At 37.7% G+C, this 21,495-nt stretch overlaps 1 protein-coding gene across 3 annotated transcripts in view; it reads right to left on the bottom strand.

Annotated features, from left to right (window-relative positions):
- Positions 1 to 278: 278 nt before the first annotated feature.
- The window catches only part of LOC127864705 (uncharacterized), a 36,282-nt gene continuing 15,065 nt past the window's right edge, over positions 279 to 21,495 (bottom strand). For 2 of the 3 annotated variants that reach the window (XM_052404596.1, XM_052404597.1), the window contains exons 2-6: positions 14,316 to 14,477; positions 11,496 to 12,161; positions 10,005 to 10,163; positions 6,217 to 7,366; positions 1,941 to 5,289 (exon numbers count right to left, since the gene is read on the bottom strand). In XM_052404596.1, coding sequence (XP_052260556.1) covers positions 2,075 to 5,289; positions 6,217 to 7,366; positions 10,005 to 10,163; positions 11,496 to 12,026 — 5,055 coding nt within the window. In that variant the 5' untranslated portion in view covers positions 12,027 to 12,161; positions 14,316 to 14,477 and the 3' untranslated portion in view covers positions 1,941 to 2,074. Of the gene's footprint in view, positions 1,742 to 1,940; positions 5,290 to 6,216; positions 7,367 to 10,004; positions 10,164 to 11,495; positions 12,162 to 14,315; positions 14,478 to 21,495 lie in introns of those variants that run through there. The other variant, XM_052404598.1, reaches the window with a different exon arrangement.

Genomic DNA, 21,495 nt, shown 5'->3' with positions numbered 1-21,495 from the left:
CAGTTACACTGCAGAGTGGCAGTGCTCATTAATCAGGACGTTGTTCTGATATCCAACACATGGACAGGTATCAAACAGGTTAAGGTTTACAAGGCAGACAGGCGGTCATAAGGCATCATAGCCAGCGTCATCATCATAACAAAATCACCATAAGCACGATCACAAGCATCACCGCCACTACCATCGCCACCATTAACATCATCATTTGCAACACTGTCACTGTTGTCGTATTTGTTATTGTTGTCATAGCATTTGAACAAACTTAATCCTCATTTACCATCATTATCGCTTTTTTTACTATCATCAATGTCAAAATAATCATCGTAAGAAACAACACCAACAACATTCCATTATTTCATTTGCGTCAGATATTACAAACCAAGCTTAAAAATGTTTTCAATTTACACAATGAACATGTAAATATTAATGTCGTGCCACATGTATCACTTTATTAGGCATAGGTTGGATTTTCAACACAGTTAATCTTAAGTCGCATTGATATGCGACTGAAGCCGTCAATGTTATGGAGCATGTTATATGTATTAATTTTATGAAGACAGTCTTCACAAAATTCATCATCAACGATTTCATCACCATGACCACCATCATCAGCAACACTGTCACGTTCAGATCAATTATTATTAGAGATGGAAGGTGTCCAGTCATATATTTGAAATCGTTTCACATCAACATGCTGCATAGCTTAGAGTTCTTGCTGGATTTGGATGTATTCCTCTGGTGGAATTATATCTTGCGGGTCATATAAACTGCCACAAATGAATACCAATCTACATTCAAGTGATCGAGTTAATGCAGACAGTTAGTTCACCAGCTGGCGAAGTTCTGATTGATACAAGCTATCATAACATACAGTCACATGATTCAATGACGAAGGAAGCTGTAGGTCTATATATGCAGATAAATGCATTCTAAGCGTTTCCAGCTGTGAGAGGGTTGCTAGTGTCTGTGACAATGACGATACATGATTAATTTTAAATTCCGGAAAAAAATAAACCTGACCCGAAATACTCAGATTCTTGACACTCAGACCGAGCAGAGTCTCTCATAGACCAGGGCTATCGACAGAGACATTGAATGTACACGTATTGTTTAAATCCGTTGTTATATTTGCTTTTGTATAAGGTGACTTGCTGACTTTGAGTTAAGTTATGTCCTAACGGTACATACAACAATTCACCCTATGATCAAGTGTAAACAGTGTGGTGAGCAGACTGCGTAGCCAGGTGGAGGAACACGTTAGTTTAAACAATTTAATGTGTTTTATGGAGGGCAGTACTGTAGTATAGTCTGCACACAGTGCTGGATCAGCACCGTTTAGCAGACACCATGTATGAATGTTTTTATTGTCACACATGCTGAAATCAAATTTATTTAATTCAATATAGCTAAGTTTTTTTATTGTTATTAATGAGAAGTTGCTTCGGTAACACTTCCACTTGTTTGCTGATTGTCATCGAATTTAAGTTTTCAAACATTGAATAATCGAGTTCTTTATAAGCTGAGTGTAATTCAATACATTTAAGATTCTTATAATTAGTATAGAGTGTGGTAGTAAAGTTACTCCTTCTCCGAGTTCAATATATTCTATGTGTTCATAATGTGACATGTCAAGCGCTTCACATTTACAACTCATATTCATTGTTAGATATTTCAACTTCTTCAAACCCGCAAGTGTATTTGGTAGCACGGTTATATCAGGCTCGAGCTTCAACTGTTCCAGGTTGTGACACGCTGATAAGTCGAATTCCAAACACCGTCATCATCTGCAGCAGCTGCAACACCGTCATTATTGTCGTATTTGATATTATTGCCATATAATTAGCACACACTTTATCATCATTGACCATCATTATCCTTCTGTTCTTTATTTATCATATCTTCTAAAATAATCATCGTCAGAAACAACATCAACATTTAAAACAACTGAAATCATTTCATTTGCATCAGACATTACAAATCAAATAAAATATGTTTTCTTTTTACACAAACAACATGCAAATATTAATTTAATGTCACATAAATTTATAACAATTTACTTGGTGAAGGTTGGATCTTAAACACAGTTAATCTTAAGTCGCATTGATATGAGGCTGAGGCCTGAGGATTCATAAAAGTCATCTAAGACTTCAAACAATTCATCATCAACGATCGCATCACCATGATCACCATCATTAACAACAATGTCACGTTCAGACCATTTACAGGTGAAAGGTATCCAGTTATATATTCGAAATCGTTTTACATCAACATGCTGCAAACATTCGAGTTCTTGTTGGATGAGGATGTATTCCTCTGGTGGAATTATAACCGGCGGGTCACTACAACAACAGAATGACAATCTACACTCAAGTGAGTGAGTCCATGCAGACAGCTTGTTCACCAGGTGGCGAAGTTCTGATGGAGCCAATGCATCAAAAAAGACAGTCAGATGTTTCAATGACAGGGGAAGCTGTAGGTCGGTATAATCAAATACATGCATTGTAAGCGTTTTCAGCTGTGAAAGGGTTGCTAGTGACCGTGACAATGACGATCCATGACCAACTGCCAAAGTCGAAACATCACCCAAGATACTCAGATTATTGACACCCAGACCGAGTAGAGTCTCCCATAGACCAGGGCTATCATCAAAGCATCTAAATTCACATGTATTGTTTAAATCAGTTGTTATTGTTACTTCTATACCGCGGCCATCCAGCTCAGATATAGGCGATGAGCTGAGAATGGGCTGCACCCTAGTCTTGACATGATCGAGTGACGTTATGTCACAGTCAACCAGAAAACACTCCACACTATGATTGAGTGTTAACAGTGTGGTGAGTAGACTGCGTAACCAGGTGGAGGAACAAGTGACTCCTACTAATTGAATGCGTTGTATAGAGGGCAGTACTGGAGTATAGTCTGCACACAGTACTGGATCAGCTCCGTTTAGTAGACACCATGTATGCATGGCTTTCCTATCACAACTGTTGAAATCAAAGCCATGTAAACCAATAAAGTTAAGTTTTTGATTGTTATGAGTGAGAAGTTGCTTCGGTAACACTTCCACGTTTGTGCTGATTATTATATATTTTAAGTCTTCAAACATTGACAAATCTAGTTCTTTATAAGCTGTGCGTATTTTAATACATTTTAGATTCTTATAATGAATAATAGAGTGTGGTAGTAAAGTTACTCCTTCTCCAAGCTTAATTGATTCTATGTGTTCACAATGTGACATGTCAAGCGCTTCACATTTACAACCAATATCCATTGTTAGATATTTCAACTTCTTCAAACTCGCAAGTGCATTTGGTAGCACGGTTATATCACCCTTGAGCTCCAACTGTTCTATGTGTTCATAATGTGACATGTCCAGCGCTTCACATTTACAACTCGAATCCATTGTTAGATATTTCAACTTCTTCAAACCCGCAAGTGCATTTGGTAGCACGGTTATATCACCCTCAAGCTTCAACTGTTCCAGGTTGTGACACGCTGATAAGTCAATTTCCAAACAAGATGCAGACAATCTGACTTCTTTCTGCTTCGCTCTTGTAGAGGGGTCGGCATAATCACATGCAGCTAATGAGACGGGTGTAGGTCCCTGACAAAGATAAGTCGACGCGTCTTGTGAACGTATTATTACAGGGCTGTTTATAACTCTGGAAACATGTAAAGATCGAGCCCGTGGAGCGTTCAGTGCAAAGATGTTGATCAAATCTTCAGCAATATAAGGCCTAACTTTAAAGTGACTCAGATGTAGGTCTATTGGAGTGTTCTTGTTTGCCACAGCCTCCCTATAACCTGAGAGGATGACGCTTTGGAAACCAGAGTGATCAAACCTATGACGAACGCTTTGGAAAACATAGTGAATAAACCCATGACGAACATCGTTGAAATGATGCATCAGTGCAGATAGTTTATTAGCTGCCAAGATGTTGAAGCCACAAAGGAATATGAGAACTTGAGAAATATCCAGATAAGAATCGCTATTACTTTTGAGATATTTGCAAATAACGTTATCAATCACGTCTGTATTGTTGGAGATGTGAAGAGCAGCAAAGAACTCTTGAACAGTCTTGTGCACAAACGAGCTTGTATTATCATAACATTTTTTACTTTTTCTTTTGGATATTAATCCTGAATGTAGTGCGAACTGCTTTGTACTTTCAGACAAATGAGCCGAAAGATTAATGTCGCTGAACACTAGTGATGTTTCTTTTTCATTTGAAAACAAAAATGAAAACGCAGCTTTGGCTATAACATCTATATGTTCCATGTTTGGTTTAACATACTTCGTGCGAGAAAAGCAGTTTACTGGTGATGGATAGCATTGATCAAAATAACTCGTTTGTGGGTTAGCTTTTTTACATAAGTTTTCAAGCAAGGTGGTAAACAATTCACACCTTGACGATCCGGTAAGACTCTCAGCCATATCATCTACCCATGTACATAGGACAAGCGTGTGCAGCATAGGCGAAGATGATATCCAATCAAGATCACGACTAGTCAGAAATATCTGAAACTGCTCCACCGTTTCGTTAAGATCCTTTGTTTCATCGAGAAGATGTCGTAGTATCCTTTTACTGAATCCATAGGAATCGATTATTCCGTAGACTTCCAACAATATGTCTATTTGAGAATTCTTGATACGTTCGTCCGCGAGTTTCCATGGTCGAGAAGTTGTGAGCACAATGCAATGATCTTTAGGAATACCGTTCATAGATGGCAGAGCTTCTATACCAGACCACTCATCCAGACCGTCTTGAACAACAAGATACATCACATTTCTCATTATTTTTAAGACTAGATAATACGCGCTCTCCCATTCGTCTGCCGCGTAGATTTTGTAGATGAGCTGAGTTTGTATCATATGTGTTACATCTGTCTGTTCTCTCGAATCGCGCAATGAAATGAAGAAGAGAAACTTAAATTTATGAAGGGTATCAACATCAACAAACGCCTTTTGTTTCTGTGTAGATTCATTCGAGGACTCGTGCACGTTACACCAATCGTCAACTAACTTGGCAGCAAAACTTGTCTTGCCGCTTCCCGGCTCGCCTTGTAAATATGTACGTCTACATAAATGATCACCCCTATAAAAGCAATCTTTGTATTTCAATATTTTTTCCTGTTGTGTGCGTCTACCATCATTCTCTATCTTCATCCTGTGTATTTTTGGAGTGGCATAAACGTCTTGTACGTGTTTATCGAGACTAGGATCCAAAGTAGACAGAGGCACGTAGCAAACGGTATCACGGTAATGGTTCACCAATCGCTTGAGAAGATCTGAAATAGTAATACTTCTTCATTAAAACGAATTACCTGCGTGTTTCTTCGCAAAAACCAGATACACATTTATAGAAAAACATGGCGTCAAAGGAGCATGCCGGTGAATACTAAAATATTGTGTTTTCAAATATAAGATTATATTTCATTACATTAAAACATTACAACGGTTAAATAAATTTTTCTCCTTTTATAAATGTGCGCAAAAAGTAGTAGAAAAGTAGTTTTTAAAATTGTATTATTTTTTTTTATTTCACATGAAATACCGCTCTGAGCATGATCCCTACCGATTAAGTGTAGTGTATATAAGACAATTCTAAAATGTAGTACGCATTGATTTCTGTTATCAAGTTCGAAGCCAATAGAAAGCATGTATCGAAAATGTATTCTGCAGTTTGTATATCTTATTATAAACGATCTTACCGCATACAAATGTAACCAGATAAATATATTCGTGAATATATGCATTATACGAATATGTGTAATTTTTCGCGAAAATGCAGATACACATACCCATAAAAAGCACTTTCACTGGTTGTATGCGTTCTGTCCTGAGAGTATATAGTGATGGCAATCATTAAAGAAGATCAACTTAATGAAAAGGCTATTCCATGGTATTTTTAAATACATGTACTGACAGACAGAATGAAGGACAGACTGGCCATCTGACACTGTGAATCCAAGAAAACCCACCTCTTCTTATATGAGGATGGTTTATAAACCCAAGTTAATATGATTGAGTGCTTATGTTTGTCAGCTTGGTAGTTCATAATTATTGTAGTGTGCACATATCGAGGGCTGAACGGAAGACTGTTGTAACTCATATTAAATAAAGAAGGACATACTGCAGTTTTCCGTTCAGCCCTTGATATGTTATAACGAAATATTATATATATAAATATTGTTCAATAAAACTTGTTCACAAACCTGTTACGTCACGCTCGTATTCGTCTAGCTCCTTTCCAATCGCTGCTTGATTTATGCGGTTGATGCTTTCCTGAGTCTTGTTTTCAATGCTTTGTTCGCCAGCCTGTGTCTTGTTTTCAATGCATTGTTCTCCAGCCTGTGTCTTGTTTTCAATGCTTTGCTCTCCAGCCTGTGTTTTGTTTTCAATGCTTTGTTCTCCAGTCTGTGTCTTGTTTTCAATTATTTGTTCTCCAGCCTGTGTCTTGTTTTCAATGCTCTTTTCCCCAGCCTGTGTCTTGTTTTCAATGCGTTGTTCTCCAGCCTGTGATTTGTTTGTAATGCTTTGTTCTCCAGCCTGTGTCTTGTTTTCAATGCTTTGTTCTCCAGCCTGTGTCTTGATTTCAATGCTTTGTTCTCCAGCCTGTGTCTTGTTTTCAATGCGTTGTTCACCAGCCTGTGTCTTGTTTTCAATGCTTTGTTCTCCAGACTGTGTCTTGTTTTCAAGGCGTTGTTCTCCAGCCTGTATCTTGTTTTCAATGCGTTGTTCTCCAGCCTGTGTCTTGTTTTCAATTATTTGTTCTCCAGCCTGTGTCTTGTTTTCAATGCTCTTTTCCCCAGCCTGTGTCTTGTTTTCAATGCGCTGTTCTCCAGCCTGTGATTTGTTTGTTATGCTTTGTTCTCCAGCCTGTGTCTTGTTTTCAATGCTTTGTTCTCCAGCCTGTGTCTTGTCTTCAATGCTTTGTTCTCCAGCCTGTGTCTTGTTTTCAATGCGTTGTTCACCAGCCTGTGTCTTGTTTTCAATGCTTTGTTCTTCAGACTGTGTCTTGTTTTCAAGGCGTTGTTCTCCAGCCTGTGTCTTGTTTTCAATGCTTTTTTCTCCACACTGTGTCTTGTTTTCAATGCGTTGTTCTCCAGCCTGTGTCTTGTTTTCAAGACGTTGTTCACCAGAGAGTGCTTTTTTTTCAATTCGTTGTTCACTAATTTGTGTTTTGTTTTCAAGGCATTCTTTCCCAGCCTGTATTTTAGCTTCTAATGTATTCAGTCCTTCTTTCAGGGTCCTTTCAGCCTCTTCGGAAAAACGTTCTCCGGCCTCTTTTGCATGTGTGAGGGTCTGATTTGCTTCTTTCAACATCTTGCCCAAATCAACAAGTGAAAGCCGATCATTCTGCAACTACAAACATTATTTGCATTTGTAGATTATTATCGATACAGATTGTCACTATTATATTATATACATGTCTTCATATTATACAACAGATCAAGTAGAGCAAATTATGCAAGGCAGTAAAAAATATAAACAAGAGCACCGCCTTGCGGGTGCAGACCGCTCATCTATTTTCTTTTTAAAGGTGAAGGGACTCTCATTTTCAATCACAAAGGAGGGAGGGGTGGAGTGAAGAGGGGTGTATAGTGTGGGGGTGTGGACATTTATTACATTATCTTTCAAAAATGCGGAAAAAAAACGCAAAAAAAAATTTTAGGAGGGGTGGGGGAGGTGGGGGGGGATTCTTGGGTGCGATGGTTGGACGGTATTTCAAACATCAAATAATACAAATAAATATTTGTGTTTTTTAACCGTTTCAAAAAAAAAATTGGGGGGGGTGGGTGGGGGGGGGTATAGTGTGAGGGTGTGGTGGTAATTTGGGGGGGGGATTCGGGTGGGGGGAGGGGGGTGGGTGGGGTTGGGTGGGATTCTTGGGTGCAATGGTTGAACGGTATTTCAAACATAAAATAATAACAATAAATATTTGTGTTTTTTAACCGTTTCAAAAAAAAATTGGGGGGGTGGGGTGGGGGGGGGGATATAGTGTGAGGGTGTGGTGGTCATTTGTGAGATGATCTTAAAAAAAAACAAAAAAAAAACAAGGGCTGTTTGTAAAACATGCATGCCCCCCTATATGGGCTATAAGTTGAAGTAGCAGTCATTGTGTGAATACGTTTTTTGTCACTGTGAACGGTGGTGGTGGTGGTGGTGGTGTAGTAGTAGTAGTAGAAGTAGTAGAAGTAGTAGTAGAAGTAGTAGTAGTAGTAGTAGTAGTAGTAGTAGTAATAGTAGTAGAAGAAGTAGTAGTAGTAGTAGTAGTAGTAGTAGAAGTAGTAGTAGTAGTAGTAGTAGTAGTAGTAGTAGTAGTAGTAGTAGTAGTAGTAGTAGTAGTAGTAGTAGTAAAAATAGTAGTAGTAGTGGCAGGAGTAGTAGAAGTAGTAATAGTAGACATGGTAGAATAAGTGGTGGTGGTGGTGGTGGTGGTGGTGGAGTAGTAGTAGTAGTAGTAGTAGTAGTAGTAGTAGTAGTAGTAGTACATGTAGTAGTAGTAGTAGTAGTAGAAGTAGTAGTAGTAGTAGTAGTAGTAGTAGTAGTAGTAGTAGTAGTAGTAGTAGTAGTAGTAGTAGTAGCAGCAGTAGCAGTAGTAGAAGTAGTAGAAGTAGTAGCAGTAGTAGTAGTAGTAGAAGAAGTAGTAGTAGTAGTAGTAGTAGTAGTAGTAGTAGAAGTAGTAGCAGTAGTAGTAGCAGTAGCAGTAGCAGGAGCAGTAGCAGCATTACAATACCAATACTTAAGAATGATCAAATGGGAAAAGGTAACCTAGCTCTGGCAGTAAATATGGGCTCATTTACAGGTCAGATTTGGAATCTCTGCTGTAAAATGAGATTTTGAATGAATTAACGGGAGGCAAATCTGTAATAAAAAGAACATGCATAAACCGTAGTTGTTTCCCTTGTTTGAACCATGCTAAATCCTTATAATGCCTATTTCCAGTCAATGTGACCTTCACCTGTGACCTTGACCTTTGACCTATCTAACTTTGCCTGCTCAGTCCCCTCATGATAGTTAGTAAGTGTACCAAGTTTGAATGCAATAGCATTGATTCTTTCTGAGAAAAGTGGACCTAAACGCAAAACTTAACCAAAATTTTCAATTTTCTAAGTATAAAAAGGGCACATAATTCTGTCAAAATGCACGCCAGAGTTACCTTACTTTGCCTGCCCAGTCCCCTCATGATAGTAAGTGTACCAAGTTTGAATGCAATAGCATTGATACTTTCTGAGAAAAGTGGACGTAAACGCAAAACTTAACCGGACGCCAACGCCAACGCCGACGCCAAGGTGATGACAATAGCTCATAATTTTTTTTCAAAAAATAGATAAGCTAAAAATTATCAAATTGACATTTGTTTAATTCATATATGCGTCTGTTTTAATAAAGCCTTAATGGATTGTACTAATTATTTACTGTCATTTTAGAATGCGATTTCAATATCTCCTTTTAATAATGTGACTTCAGTATCTCCGGCCAAAAAGAGTGGATATTTCAAAGGTGCAAATGTGCGTGATAAAGTTGATATGTGACTACAGTAGTGATATGCCCTGTATGTCCAGTTTATTGGTGCTAGTTCAATCCACGATTTTGATGTTATTTCCTACAACAGTTTTTTAGATTTTCATTCAAAAAGATTTTAAACGCAATTTTGTAGTCACATAACCAAGCATAGGTTCAGTAGATAATAGCTATAGACCAATTTACATAAACTGTACGATATAATTATATTTTCAAATAAGACATTCCTCTGGTCTGTTATCAAATTATTGTTTTCTGTCCACTTTAAGCGTTTGCTAATTGCTTACCGTTCCTCAAATGTTTCAGTATCAGGATGAATACAAATATCTATTCTTACATGACACAGATTTACAATTCACTTAAAAATATCATTGTACAAATATTTCTGTGGACTATTGCTTACATCATCCTTCACTAAAATACATTGTATACGCCTTTATATAGAGACAAACAACACAAACACAATAATATTTACATCACTGAGTTTTACGCGCGCTTCTGTCGCTGGGGTATCATGCAATAAGCGGACTGGATCCGCTAGTAGGGTGGTCAGTGTCAGAAAGAAGTACTGCAGATCAGCATCTGTAACCTTGCAGTCGGCAGTATGGCGTACATCTCGGCCTATTTGTCGGACCTAGAGAGAGAACGGATTGCTGTGACATTATAGACCAAGAGAAGCAGCATTGAGGTAAACCTACACACACATGGACTCTCAGCGTCAAAGTTATTACACTTCATTTAAAAAATGCTTAAATATGCACAGACTATTTTAAATACGACTTGCATATTTGATACAACGAGAAATAATTGCATGACATACATCGCGTCACAAAACATAGTATTATGATGAATCAGTTAACAAACTAAACCTTGAAACAAGGGCTGTTTGTAAAACATGCATGCCCACCATATGGGCTGTCAGTTGTAGTGGCAGCCATTGTGTGAATACGTTTTTTTGTCACTGTGACCTTGACCTTTGACCTAGTGACCTGAAAATCAATAGGGGTCATATGCCAGTCATGATCAAGGGGGGAGTGAGAGGGGGGGTATAATGTGGGGTGTGGTAATTTATTAGATGTTTAAACAAAAAAAAATTGGGGGGGGGGGTTGGTGGAGGGGGTAAGGGGGAATTAAGAGGGGGGTATAATGTGGGGTGTGGCAATTTATTAATGTTTAAAAAAAAAAATTTGGGGGGTGGGGAGGTAGGGGGGTATAATGTGGGGTGTGGTAATTTATTAGATGATGTTTAAAAAAAAATAAAAAATGGGGAGGTGAGGTTGGGTGGGGGAAGGGATTCTGGTAGGGGTGTGGGGTATTGTTTGGGTGGAATCCATTGTGGTATTCAGGTAAGTGTTGTTTTGTCAAAGTAATAATAAAATGTGATCATAAAAAATAACAAATGATCTCACACTGACATGAACAAATATCCTCTATTTATTAAACATGAAATTAAAACTTATTGCATTTGTTTCCCCTTTATATAAGAAAAATATAATAGTATATTAGCTCCCCTGTCCTGCTTGTATTTATATTAATCAACAAAATTAAACATATACACAATATTTAAATACAAAATATACAAAAAATCTCATATTCTGATAATATTTTAACTGATCCACTTTATTTTACTCAAAGGATGATGTTTCATTGGACTGATAATTATAGATTTAGGATTACAGACCAGTTGCTTCAGTTATATTGTTCAGAGTTTGCCCTGTTGGCCACGTATGCGTTCTTGAGTTATCATCCAAAATCCATTTTACAATTTTGGGTCACTGTGACCGTGACCTTGACCTTTGACCTAGTGACCTCAAAATCAATAGGGGTCATCTGTGAGTCATGATCAATGTACCTATGAAGTTTCATGATCCTAGGCCCAAGCGTTAATATACCCCCTCTTCTTCGAAGGGGGGCATAAAAAATAATCACATATTCAGCCCATTAGACTGGTATATTTTAAGAATACCTTTTCTAGCGGGCATTGCTTATCAGGTGGTGGCGGTGATAGACATGCGGCGGAGAGGCATGTCTGGAAATGCGTGCAGTTCAACACAATGCTAACCACACCATTGAAGTCAGATTCTTGCACAGATGATACGCTGCTATATCCGTCCCGTGGGAGGTAGCATTTACCGATTTCCCACGGATCCGATGCCCATAATTCAGCTTTAGTGTTTGCCCAACTAGGACCTTTAAATCTGTGTAACAATGTGATATTTTGTTTCACTTTATCACATGTTTGGCATGACTTTGGTTGTTGTGAATTGTGGAAAGAACAGTTGTTTCCTTTCCTCTTTTTACACACGTCCTGAGTTGGACACGGTATAAGGTTTTGAATAAAGCATTGTCCACAACTTCTACCAACTTTTGTTTGGACGTTTAATAATTCCGTCACAACAAGGTCAGTCAATCCATCCTTTGTCAAATTGAGGGCAATGCACGCTTTAAACCAGTTATTGGTCTGCTTATCGGTGAAGATGTTGGTGTCGGCAGCCATCCCCAGGAGACTAAATGAACCATTCAGTAGAGTTAGTTTGTGGACAACCGAGGTGTAGATGGTATTATGGCACGTCGTAAATGTTCTTGTCTATGAGCATCCTCTGATCATGTTATCTTGGTTGCTTTATTTGTCCTAAAATTAAATAAGTATATTTTACAAAACTTAGGTCGTCTGTTCAAAGAATCAAACCAACTGAAACGTAAGGCATATCATTCTTAATTTACTTAACTAGATAAATAACTAAAATTAAGTTAATAAACAATAATTTCCAACACTAGAGGTGGTGGGGAAATCTGAGGAAATTGATGTAACAATCCTGAATAATCAAGGGCTGTTTGTAAAACATGCATTTCCCCCATATGGGCTCTCCGTTGTAGTGACAGCCATTGTGTGAATATGTTTTTAGTCACTGTGACCTTGACCTTTGACCTAGTGACCTGAAAATAAGGGCTGTTTGTAAAACATGCATGCCCCCAATATGGGCTGTCCGTTGTAGTGGCAGCCATTGTATGAATACGAGTTTTGTCACTGTGACCTTGACCTTTGACCTAGTGACCTGAAAATCAATAGGGGTCATCTGCGGGTCACGATCAATGTACCTATGAAGTGTCATGATCCTAGGCAAAAGTGTTCTTGAGTAATCATCTGAAAATCATTTTACTATTTCGGGTCACCGTTGACCTTTGACCTTGTGACCTCAAAATCAATAGGGGTCATCTGCAAGTCATGATCAATCTACCTATGAAGTTTCATGATCCTAGGCGTTTGCGTTCTTGAGTTATCATCCGAAAACCATTTTACTTTTTCGGGTAACCGTGACCTTGACCTTTGACCTAGTGACCTCAAAATCAATAGGGGTCATCTGCGAGTCATGATCAAACTACCCATGAAGTTTCATGATCCTAGGCGTATGCGTTCTTGAGTTATCATCCTGAAACCATTTTACTATTTGGGGTCACTGTGACCTTGACCTTTGACCTAGTGACCTCAAAATCAATAGGGGTCATCTGCGAGTCATGATCAATCTACCCAAGAAGTTTCATGATCCTAGGCGTATGCGTTCTTGAGTTATCATTTAAAAACCATTTTACTATTTCTGGTAACCGTGACCTTGACCTTTGACCTAGTGACCTGAAAATCAATAGGGGTCATCTGCGAGTCATGATCAATATACCTATGAAGTTTCATGATCCTAGGCATAAGCGTTCTTAGGTTATCATCCAGAAACCATTTTACTATTTCGGGTCACCGTTTCCTTTACTTTTGACCTAGTGACCTGAAAATCAATAGGGGTCATCTGCCAGCCATTATCAATCTACCTATGAAGTTTCATGATTCTAGGCATAAGCGTTCTTGAGTTATCATCCGGAAACCACTATACTATTTCGGGTCACTGTGACCTTGACCTTTGATCTAGTGACCTGAAAATCAATAAAGGTCATCTGCGTGTCATGATCAATCTACCTATCAAGTTTTATGATCCTAGGCCTAAGCAATCTTGAGTTATCATCCAGAAACCATTTTACTATTTTGGGTCACTGTGACCTTGACCTTTGACCTAGTGACCTGAAAATCAATAGGGGTCATCTGCGAGTCATGATCAATCTACCTATCAAGTTTCATGATCCTAGGCATAATCGTTCTTGAGTTTTCATCCGGAAACCATTTTACTATTTCGGTCACCGTGACCTAGACCTTTGACCTAGTGACCTCAAAATCAATAGGGGTCATCTGCGAGTCATGATCAATGTACATATGAAGTTTCATGATCCTAGGCCCAAGCGTTCTTGAGTTATCCTGTGGACGGACCGACAAACTGACCGACAGACCGACATGTGCAAAGCAATATACCCCCTCTTCTTTGAAAGGGGGCATAATAAACACGAGGAACAGAAGGCTTGAAGGCCCCCGGTGGAGTCCAGGATGACGCCTTGGCCAGGTGCCAGTCAGAGCAGACAAAAGAGTTTATTTTCAGTTACCTGTTAAACAGCTTTTTAACTGGCCCTATAGTACCCGCAGCTATCTATATGACTAGGCGTATGTGTTTTAGAGAAGAAACTTTTCAAAGATTCTCTATACTTTAAATTAAAAAAAATTACTTACCACCCCAACCCCAATTATCTCATCAATTCTGAACGAATTGGGAAATCAAACGCTGTGGCTTAAACAAATCTTGTATATCAATATTCATAATAAGAGAGATAATGCCTTACACTTTTGAACACACTAACTTTTTAACAAATATCATTTAAATCAATTATATACGTACAAACTCAAAATATTTACCTTGAAAATAACAATTCAGTTCTTGTCGGTAGGAAAATAAGAAAACTAGTGTTGTTGTTGTTGTTGTTGCGCATGCAGGGGCACACTACAGTTCTCATGCCTCCGTCTCAGGCTCATGGGTTTCGGTTTGAGATGGCTTGTGTACACCAATTACGCTAACACCTGAAAACAAACCAAACACCGTTTCATTTTAAGTTTCATTTAGACTGCACTAAATATGTGACTTAAAAGTGTTAGTAATGATTCACTTTTGCCATATAAGGAAAAATGCCCCGCTCATGTTTTTGACGAACCATAACAATTTTCGAACTCAGCCAAGCTTTAATTAATAGAAATATTTTGACCAATTTTGATAACGATTGGAAAATAAATGTGACTTCTAGAGTGTTAAAAAGGTTTTACGAAAGCCATATATCAAAAATGCCCTGACCCCCAGGTTGCCATGTTTTTTAACTTACTATTTTCGAACTCAGCCCAGATATAATATTAAGAACACATGTTCTTATTAGTGTCATGCCGATTGGACTAAAAATGTGACTTCTAGTGTTAACAAGGTTTTACTATAGCCATAAAAGGAAAAATGTCACGCCCCCTTGGAGGCCATATCAACAGACCGGAACCATTTTCGAACTCATCAAAGATATCAAAAGAAACAAGAGCTGTGTTTGTGAAACACAGTGCCCTCTTCTATGCTATGAAGCCATATATTTGACCTGAGATCTTTAAGGATGACCTTGACCAACCGATGCAAAAGACGTCGGACCGCGGACATTTCCGATAAAATTTGCTGAGGTCTGGGATAATTTCCGAGACTGTCGGACCTCGTGTCAGAAAAAATATATTAGAAAATTAATATGCTAAACAAGAGCACCGCCTTACGGTTGCAGACCGCTCATCTATTTTCTTTTTAAAGGTGAAGGGACTCTCAATTTCAATCACAAAGGAGGGAGGGGTGGAGTGAAGAGGGGTGTATAGTGTGGGGTGTGGACATTTATTACATTATTTTCCAAAAATGCGAAAAAAATGCAAACAAATGGGGGGTGGGGGGTGGGGGGGAGGGGATTCTTGGGTGCGATGGTTGGACGGTATTTCAAAAATAAAATAATAATTAATATTTGTGTTTTTTAACAGTTTCAAAAAAAATTGGGGGGGGGGGGTGGGGGTGGGGGGGGGGGTATAGTGTGAGGGTGTGGTGGTCATTTGTGAGATGATCTTTAAAAAAATTAGGGGGGATTCGGGGGGGGGGGGGGAGGGCATGGGGGATGGTTTGGTTGGAGTCTATTGTGGTATGTCAGGTAAGAGTAGTTTTGTCAAAGTATCAATCAAATCTAATCATAAATAAAGAAGTTATGGCAATTTTAGCAAAATTTAATAATTTGACCTTGAGAGTCAAGGTCATTCAAAGGTCAAGGTAAAATTCAACTTGCCAGGTACAGTAACCTCATGATAGCATGAAAGTATTTGAAGTTTGAAAGCAATAGCCTTGATACGTTAGAAGTAAAGTGGATCGAAACATAAAATTTAACCATATATTCAAAGTTACTAAGTCAAAAAAGGGCCATAATTCCGTAAAAATGACAACCAGAGTTATGCAACTTGTCCTTTTACTGTTCCCTTATGATAGTCTGCGAGTGTTCCAAGTATGAAAGTAATATCTATGATACTTTAGGGGTAAAGTGGACCAAAACACAAAACTGAACCAAATTTTCAATTTTCTAAGTATAAAGGGCCCATAATTCCGTCCAAGTGCCAGTCAGAGTTACATAACTTTGCCTGCACAGTTCCCTTATGATAGTTAATAAGTGTTGCAAGTATGAAAGCAATAGCTTTGATACTGCAGGAATAAAATGGACCTAAACACAAAACTTTACCAAATTTTCAATTTTCTAAGTATAAAAAGGGCACATAATTCTGTCAAAATGCCAGTCAGAGTTACATAGCATTTCTTGCACAGTCCCCTTATGATAGTAAGTGTTGCAAGTATGAAAGCAATAGCTTTGCTACTTAAGGAATAAAATAAACCTAAACACAAAACTTAACCAAAATTTTCAATTTTCTAAGTATAAAAAGGGCACATAATTCTGTCAAAATGCACGCCAGAGTTATCTTACTTTGCCTACCCAGTCCCCTTATGATAGTAAGTAAGTGTACCAAGTTTGAATGCAATAGCATTGATACTTTCTGAGAAAAAAATGACCTAAACGCAAAACTTTACCGGACGCAGACGCCAAGGTGATGACAATAGCTCATTTTTTTTCAAAAAATAGATGAGCTAAAAATGCGAACTAGATCATGTTTGTTTTACTTTGATAGGTTATCTAAATTTAAAATTTAAACTAATTTTACCAACCAGTCAAACTTGCTATCTTTGCTGGTGATGCAGGGTTTTCACTGACACCCCAAAAAGTTGTCGCCACTTTTTTGTGACGAGAAACCTTCGGTTAATCTGACCTTATCTTTAATGACAATCATTTTTAAAAAACTTACAACGAAATACTGTCACTGACTGTGCTATAACTTTAATAACTATAATTTCCATTAATTACCCAAATTACAAGAAGTAACTTTAATAAGTCTTAATTCGCTTGATTTGTATATCCAAAATAATCAAATAAATTGAAATAATGTTAAGTTGAGACAAGCTAAACGTTTAATTGACTTCAACCCAAGAGTTGGCATGGACTAGAAAGGAGTCCTTGGACACCATGGAATGGTCCGCTGCAACAGCAATGGTCTTTTTTTTCTCCAGACATGTGATGAGCATTAACTTCTGATCACAAACACTATCTTGCTCCTTCACACCCGTTACCGAATGTCATGGATGCATCCTCGCTCAAACCACCAGTATCTTATTGACTATGTTATCTTGACTGAGAGTTACAGGCGGGATGATCATTGCCAGGTTAAAGACTGCCAGCTGCAAGCTTTCCTTTGTAAATGCTCTGGAAGCGCTTTGGATTGGGCATTACTCAGAAAACTGATTTATGCTACAAATACAGACACCCTTGGGGCAAGAAACACAAGGACTGGTTTACTGAGAGAACGTTAAACAGTTATTGGATGAGAAACACCACCTCCACAAAGCCTTCCTCAGAAACCCAAAGTCCGTAGCCAGGAATGATGCCATCAACAAAATAAGCGTACACTTTGTCAGATACAAGATGCATTGATCAGAAAAAAAGCCGTTGAAAGCTATGCCAATAGGAACAATTATAAGAAATGTTACGATGCGTTAATAGATGTGTACAGACCCACTAAGTTTTCTATCAAGCTAGCAAAGAGATGCGCATAGGATAAACACTGAATGACCCCGTGTTATTGAATGCAGGGCCTTTTCCGCCCTATGCCTCGGGTCGAAATTTGGCCCCACTCCCAATGCAAATCTAGTTGTTTTTTTCCCAATTGAAAAAAAATTCCAATTCCATTTTTTTTAAACCTCTTAATATATAAGTTAACCTGATCCAGTGTAGAAAATAGAACAAGGGCTGTTTGTAAAACATGCTTCCCCCCTATCATAGTATGGGCTGTCAGTTGTAGATGCAGCCATCTTGTGAATACGTTTTTTATCACTGTGATCTTGACCTTTGACCTAGAGACCTGAAAATCAATAGGGATCATCTGCCAGTCATGATAAATGTACCTATGAAGTTTCATGATCCAAGGCCTAGGTATTCTTGAGTTATAACCCGTAAACTATTTGACTGTTTCGAGTCACTGTGACCTTGACCTTTGACCAAGTGACCTAAAAATCAATAGGGGTCATCTGCCAGTCATGATCAATGTACCTATCAGTATGAAGTTTCATGATCCCGGGCCTTAACATTCTTGAGTTATCATCTGGAAACCATTTTACTATTTCGAGTCACTGTGACCTTGACCTTGTGACCTGAAAATCAATAGGGGTCATCTGCCAGTCATGACCAATACCTATGAAGTTTCATGATCCTAGACCTAATTATTCTTGAGGTATCATCCTAAACCATTTTACTGTTTCGAGTCACTGTGGCCTTGACCGTTGAACTAGTGACCTGAAAATCAATAGGGGTCATCTGCCAGTCATGATCAACGTTCCTATGCAGTTTCATGATCCTAGGCGTAAGCATTCTTGAGTTATCATCCGGAAACCTTTTTACTATTTTGAGTCACTATGACCTTGACCTTTGACCTAGTCACCTGAAAATCAATAGCGCTCATCTGCTAGTCATGATCAATGTATCTATGAAGTTTCATGATCGTAGGCGTAAGCATTATTGAGTAATCATCCGGAAAACATTTTACTGTTTTGAGTCACTGTGACCTTGACATTTGACCTAGTGACCTGAATATCATTAGGGGTCATCTGTCAGTCATGATCAATGTACCTATGACGTTTCATGATCCTAGGCGTAAGCATTCTTAAGTTATCATCCGGAAACCATTTAACTGTTTTGAGTCACTGTGACCTTGACCCTTGACCTTTGACCTAGTGACTTGAAAATCAACAGGGCTCATCTGCCAGTCATGATCAATGTACATGCACCTATGAAGTTTCATGATCCTAGGACTAAGCGTTCTTGAGTTATCATCCGGACACCATCTGGTGGACGGACCGACCGACTGACCGACCGACAAACTGACCGACATGTGCAAAACAATATACCCCCTCTTCTTCGAAGGGGGGCATTCCGGAAACCATCTGTTGGACGGACCAACCGACCAACCGACCGACCAACATGTGCAAAACAATATAAACCCTCTTCTTCGAAGGGGAGCATACAAATATTGCATAATTAAATTATCTATTGCCTTGAATTTGTTTTAAAAACAGTAAAACATGACTTTGTATATTATTGATTATTTAAGACTTTCCTTCTTTTCTCCAAAACCGGTGTTTCGCGCGATTGTTTTCACCTCAAAAAAGGCCAGGCACTTTCCCCAAAATCAGATCAAAAACCCTGCAATTATCACACATTTCATAATATTTTGTAACATTTTAATAATATGTTATCAAAATAGTCGTTATTTACCAGTTAACGGCTTCTTAGAAATATGAGAAACACTATTTACATGCGATTATTTTCCCAATTATTTGCGATTATTTTTTTTCCCAAATTGGGGTTTTTCACGACGCGAAATTCCCAAATTTCCAGTGTGGCGTTTGCCCAAAATGGAGCAGAAAAGGCCTGGATATATAACAGAAACTCGTGTATTTGGAACAGCATGGGTTAAAAGAAATGTTTTCTGGAAATGTTAAGTATAACAAACCAACAGACACATTAACTAAGTGATTTAAGTTTCCCCACATACACACCTATTCCAAGTGGGTATATATGAATTGCCTTTTGAGGAAAACTATGTACAACAAGCAAATTCGTTGAATTGATATCCCTCGCCAATGTGCTTCTGGACACAAAAATGTTATATTTGACACTCAATAAAGCATTTTTTCAGGATACAAAGGGCCATAACTCCGTTATTAACAGATGTTGTACAATGCCATATGGCGTGCCTCATCCTCTTATTGATATTCAAAATACATGTATATATACTCCTACCAAATTTCAATGAAATCCGCCAAAGCATTTCCAAGATATGGCTTCTGACACACAACAAAGCATTTTTTCAATATACAAAGGGCCATAACTCCGTTATTAAGAAATGGATTCAGGGGGTTTTTTTTGGCCCGATTTTATAGCCGAAATTCGGCTATGTTCCCAATCCCAAAAAGTATACTATTTTCCCAAAATGTCGAAAAAAAATCCCAATTTCCAAAAAAAAAAAAAAAAAAAAAAATCCTTTTTTTTAGAAAGAAGTCTTATGTGTATTTTATCTCAATTTTAATTCAATTACATCTAATAAAGTATTATATGATTTTTTTCTTTTAATTTGAATGATTATAAAGAGTTAAATCAAATTTAGTATTTCCCTAATCAGTGGACTTTTCGTGTGGTAAAAAAGGCTAATGAATTTATTTTCCCAATTTCATGAAAATACCGATAAAATTCCCAATTCCAAAGCCATGGGCTATCTTCCCAAAAAGTGGAAAAAAACCCTGGGATTACAATGCGATTTGGCGTGCATTATTCTCTTATCCATATATATACTCACACCAAGTTTCAATGAAATCCGCCAAAGCACTGCCAAGATATGGCTCCGGACGGACAGACAACACCAAAACAATATCCCTCCGCCTATGGTGGGGGATAATTATATGAGTAAATACATTGCTATTAGGTGTTATAATTTTCTTCTACTACAATTTTGCATTCTATTTAAATTAGGTAATTGCGCAACATTTTAGAACTACCAATTATACAAACCTGTTAAATTGATATTGATAAACAAATAAAAATATCCATAAAACTCTAATAATTTGTCTTCAGTGATTTTGGCATGAATTTTCAAGCTTTAAATATTCATGAAGTACACTCAAATTCAATAGCATTGGTTATGTTTCAAGCCATCAGTTACCTGCATGTATGTTGAGTATTGGCTCCTTAGCAAGTATTAAACAATGTGTTATCTCTGTTTCATCTTATGTACCGTTCACTACAAAGTTTATTAAAAACAGTTATCAAACAGGTATATAAAAATGATCAATTATGAACATTGATAATTTGGGTGAATAAATCACTTGAATAGACTTTTGAATTGTCCAAATTATAGTGATCTTATTTTTAAATATACATAATTAAAGGGGTAGAATGATGGTTAATACCTTATTATATTTTGAAAAATAATATTAAATTTTAACAAGACTGGATTAAATGGTTGCTGGGCACATTTGTTTGTATAATGTCTCCATTTTATAAACACTCATTAAAACATTTGGATACCTAAATAAGAAATTGTCGCTACGGATACTTTTAGTATGCATGGGACAATTGGTAGTAGTAATAATATATAATGAAATGTACATAAATATCCACGATACACATGCACACTATTACTAAGAGGACTTTAGTGAAGTTAAAATTTCATGGAAGGAGATTTTGTGTAGGCATAAGTTTGACTCCCACTAAAGGCATCTATGTAAAACAAAAAATAAAACATCTTTTTTAGATAAATACCGTTTTGAAAACAAAGAATATGCATTGTCATGGGGAAATACTTTTCATTTGCCCCTTTAAACAGTTTGGATTTTCTGATAAGATCATTCACTCAATTTACAAACTTTGATTCAAAGAGGTGAGGTTTTTTG

The sequence above is a fragment of the Dreissena polymorpha genome, chromosome 1 (genome assembly GCF_020536995.1).
Source record: "Dreissena polymorpha isolate Duluth1 chromosome 1, UMN_Dpol_1.0, whole genome shotgun sequence".
Taxonomy (NCBI): Eukaryota; Metazoa; Mollusca; class Bivalvia; order Myida; family Dreissenidae; genus Dreissena; species Dreissena polymorpha.
The sequence above is the reverse complement of the archived record's forward strand: the minus strand, read 5'-3'. Positions and strand labels throughout refer to the sequence as shown.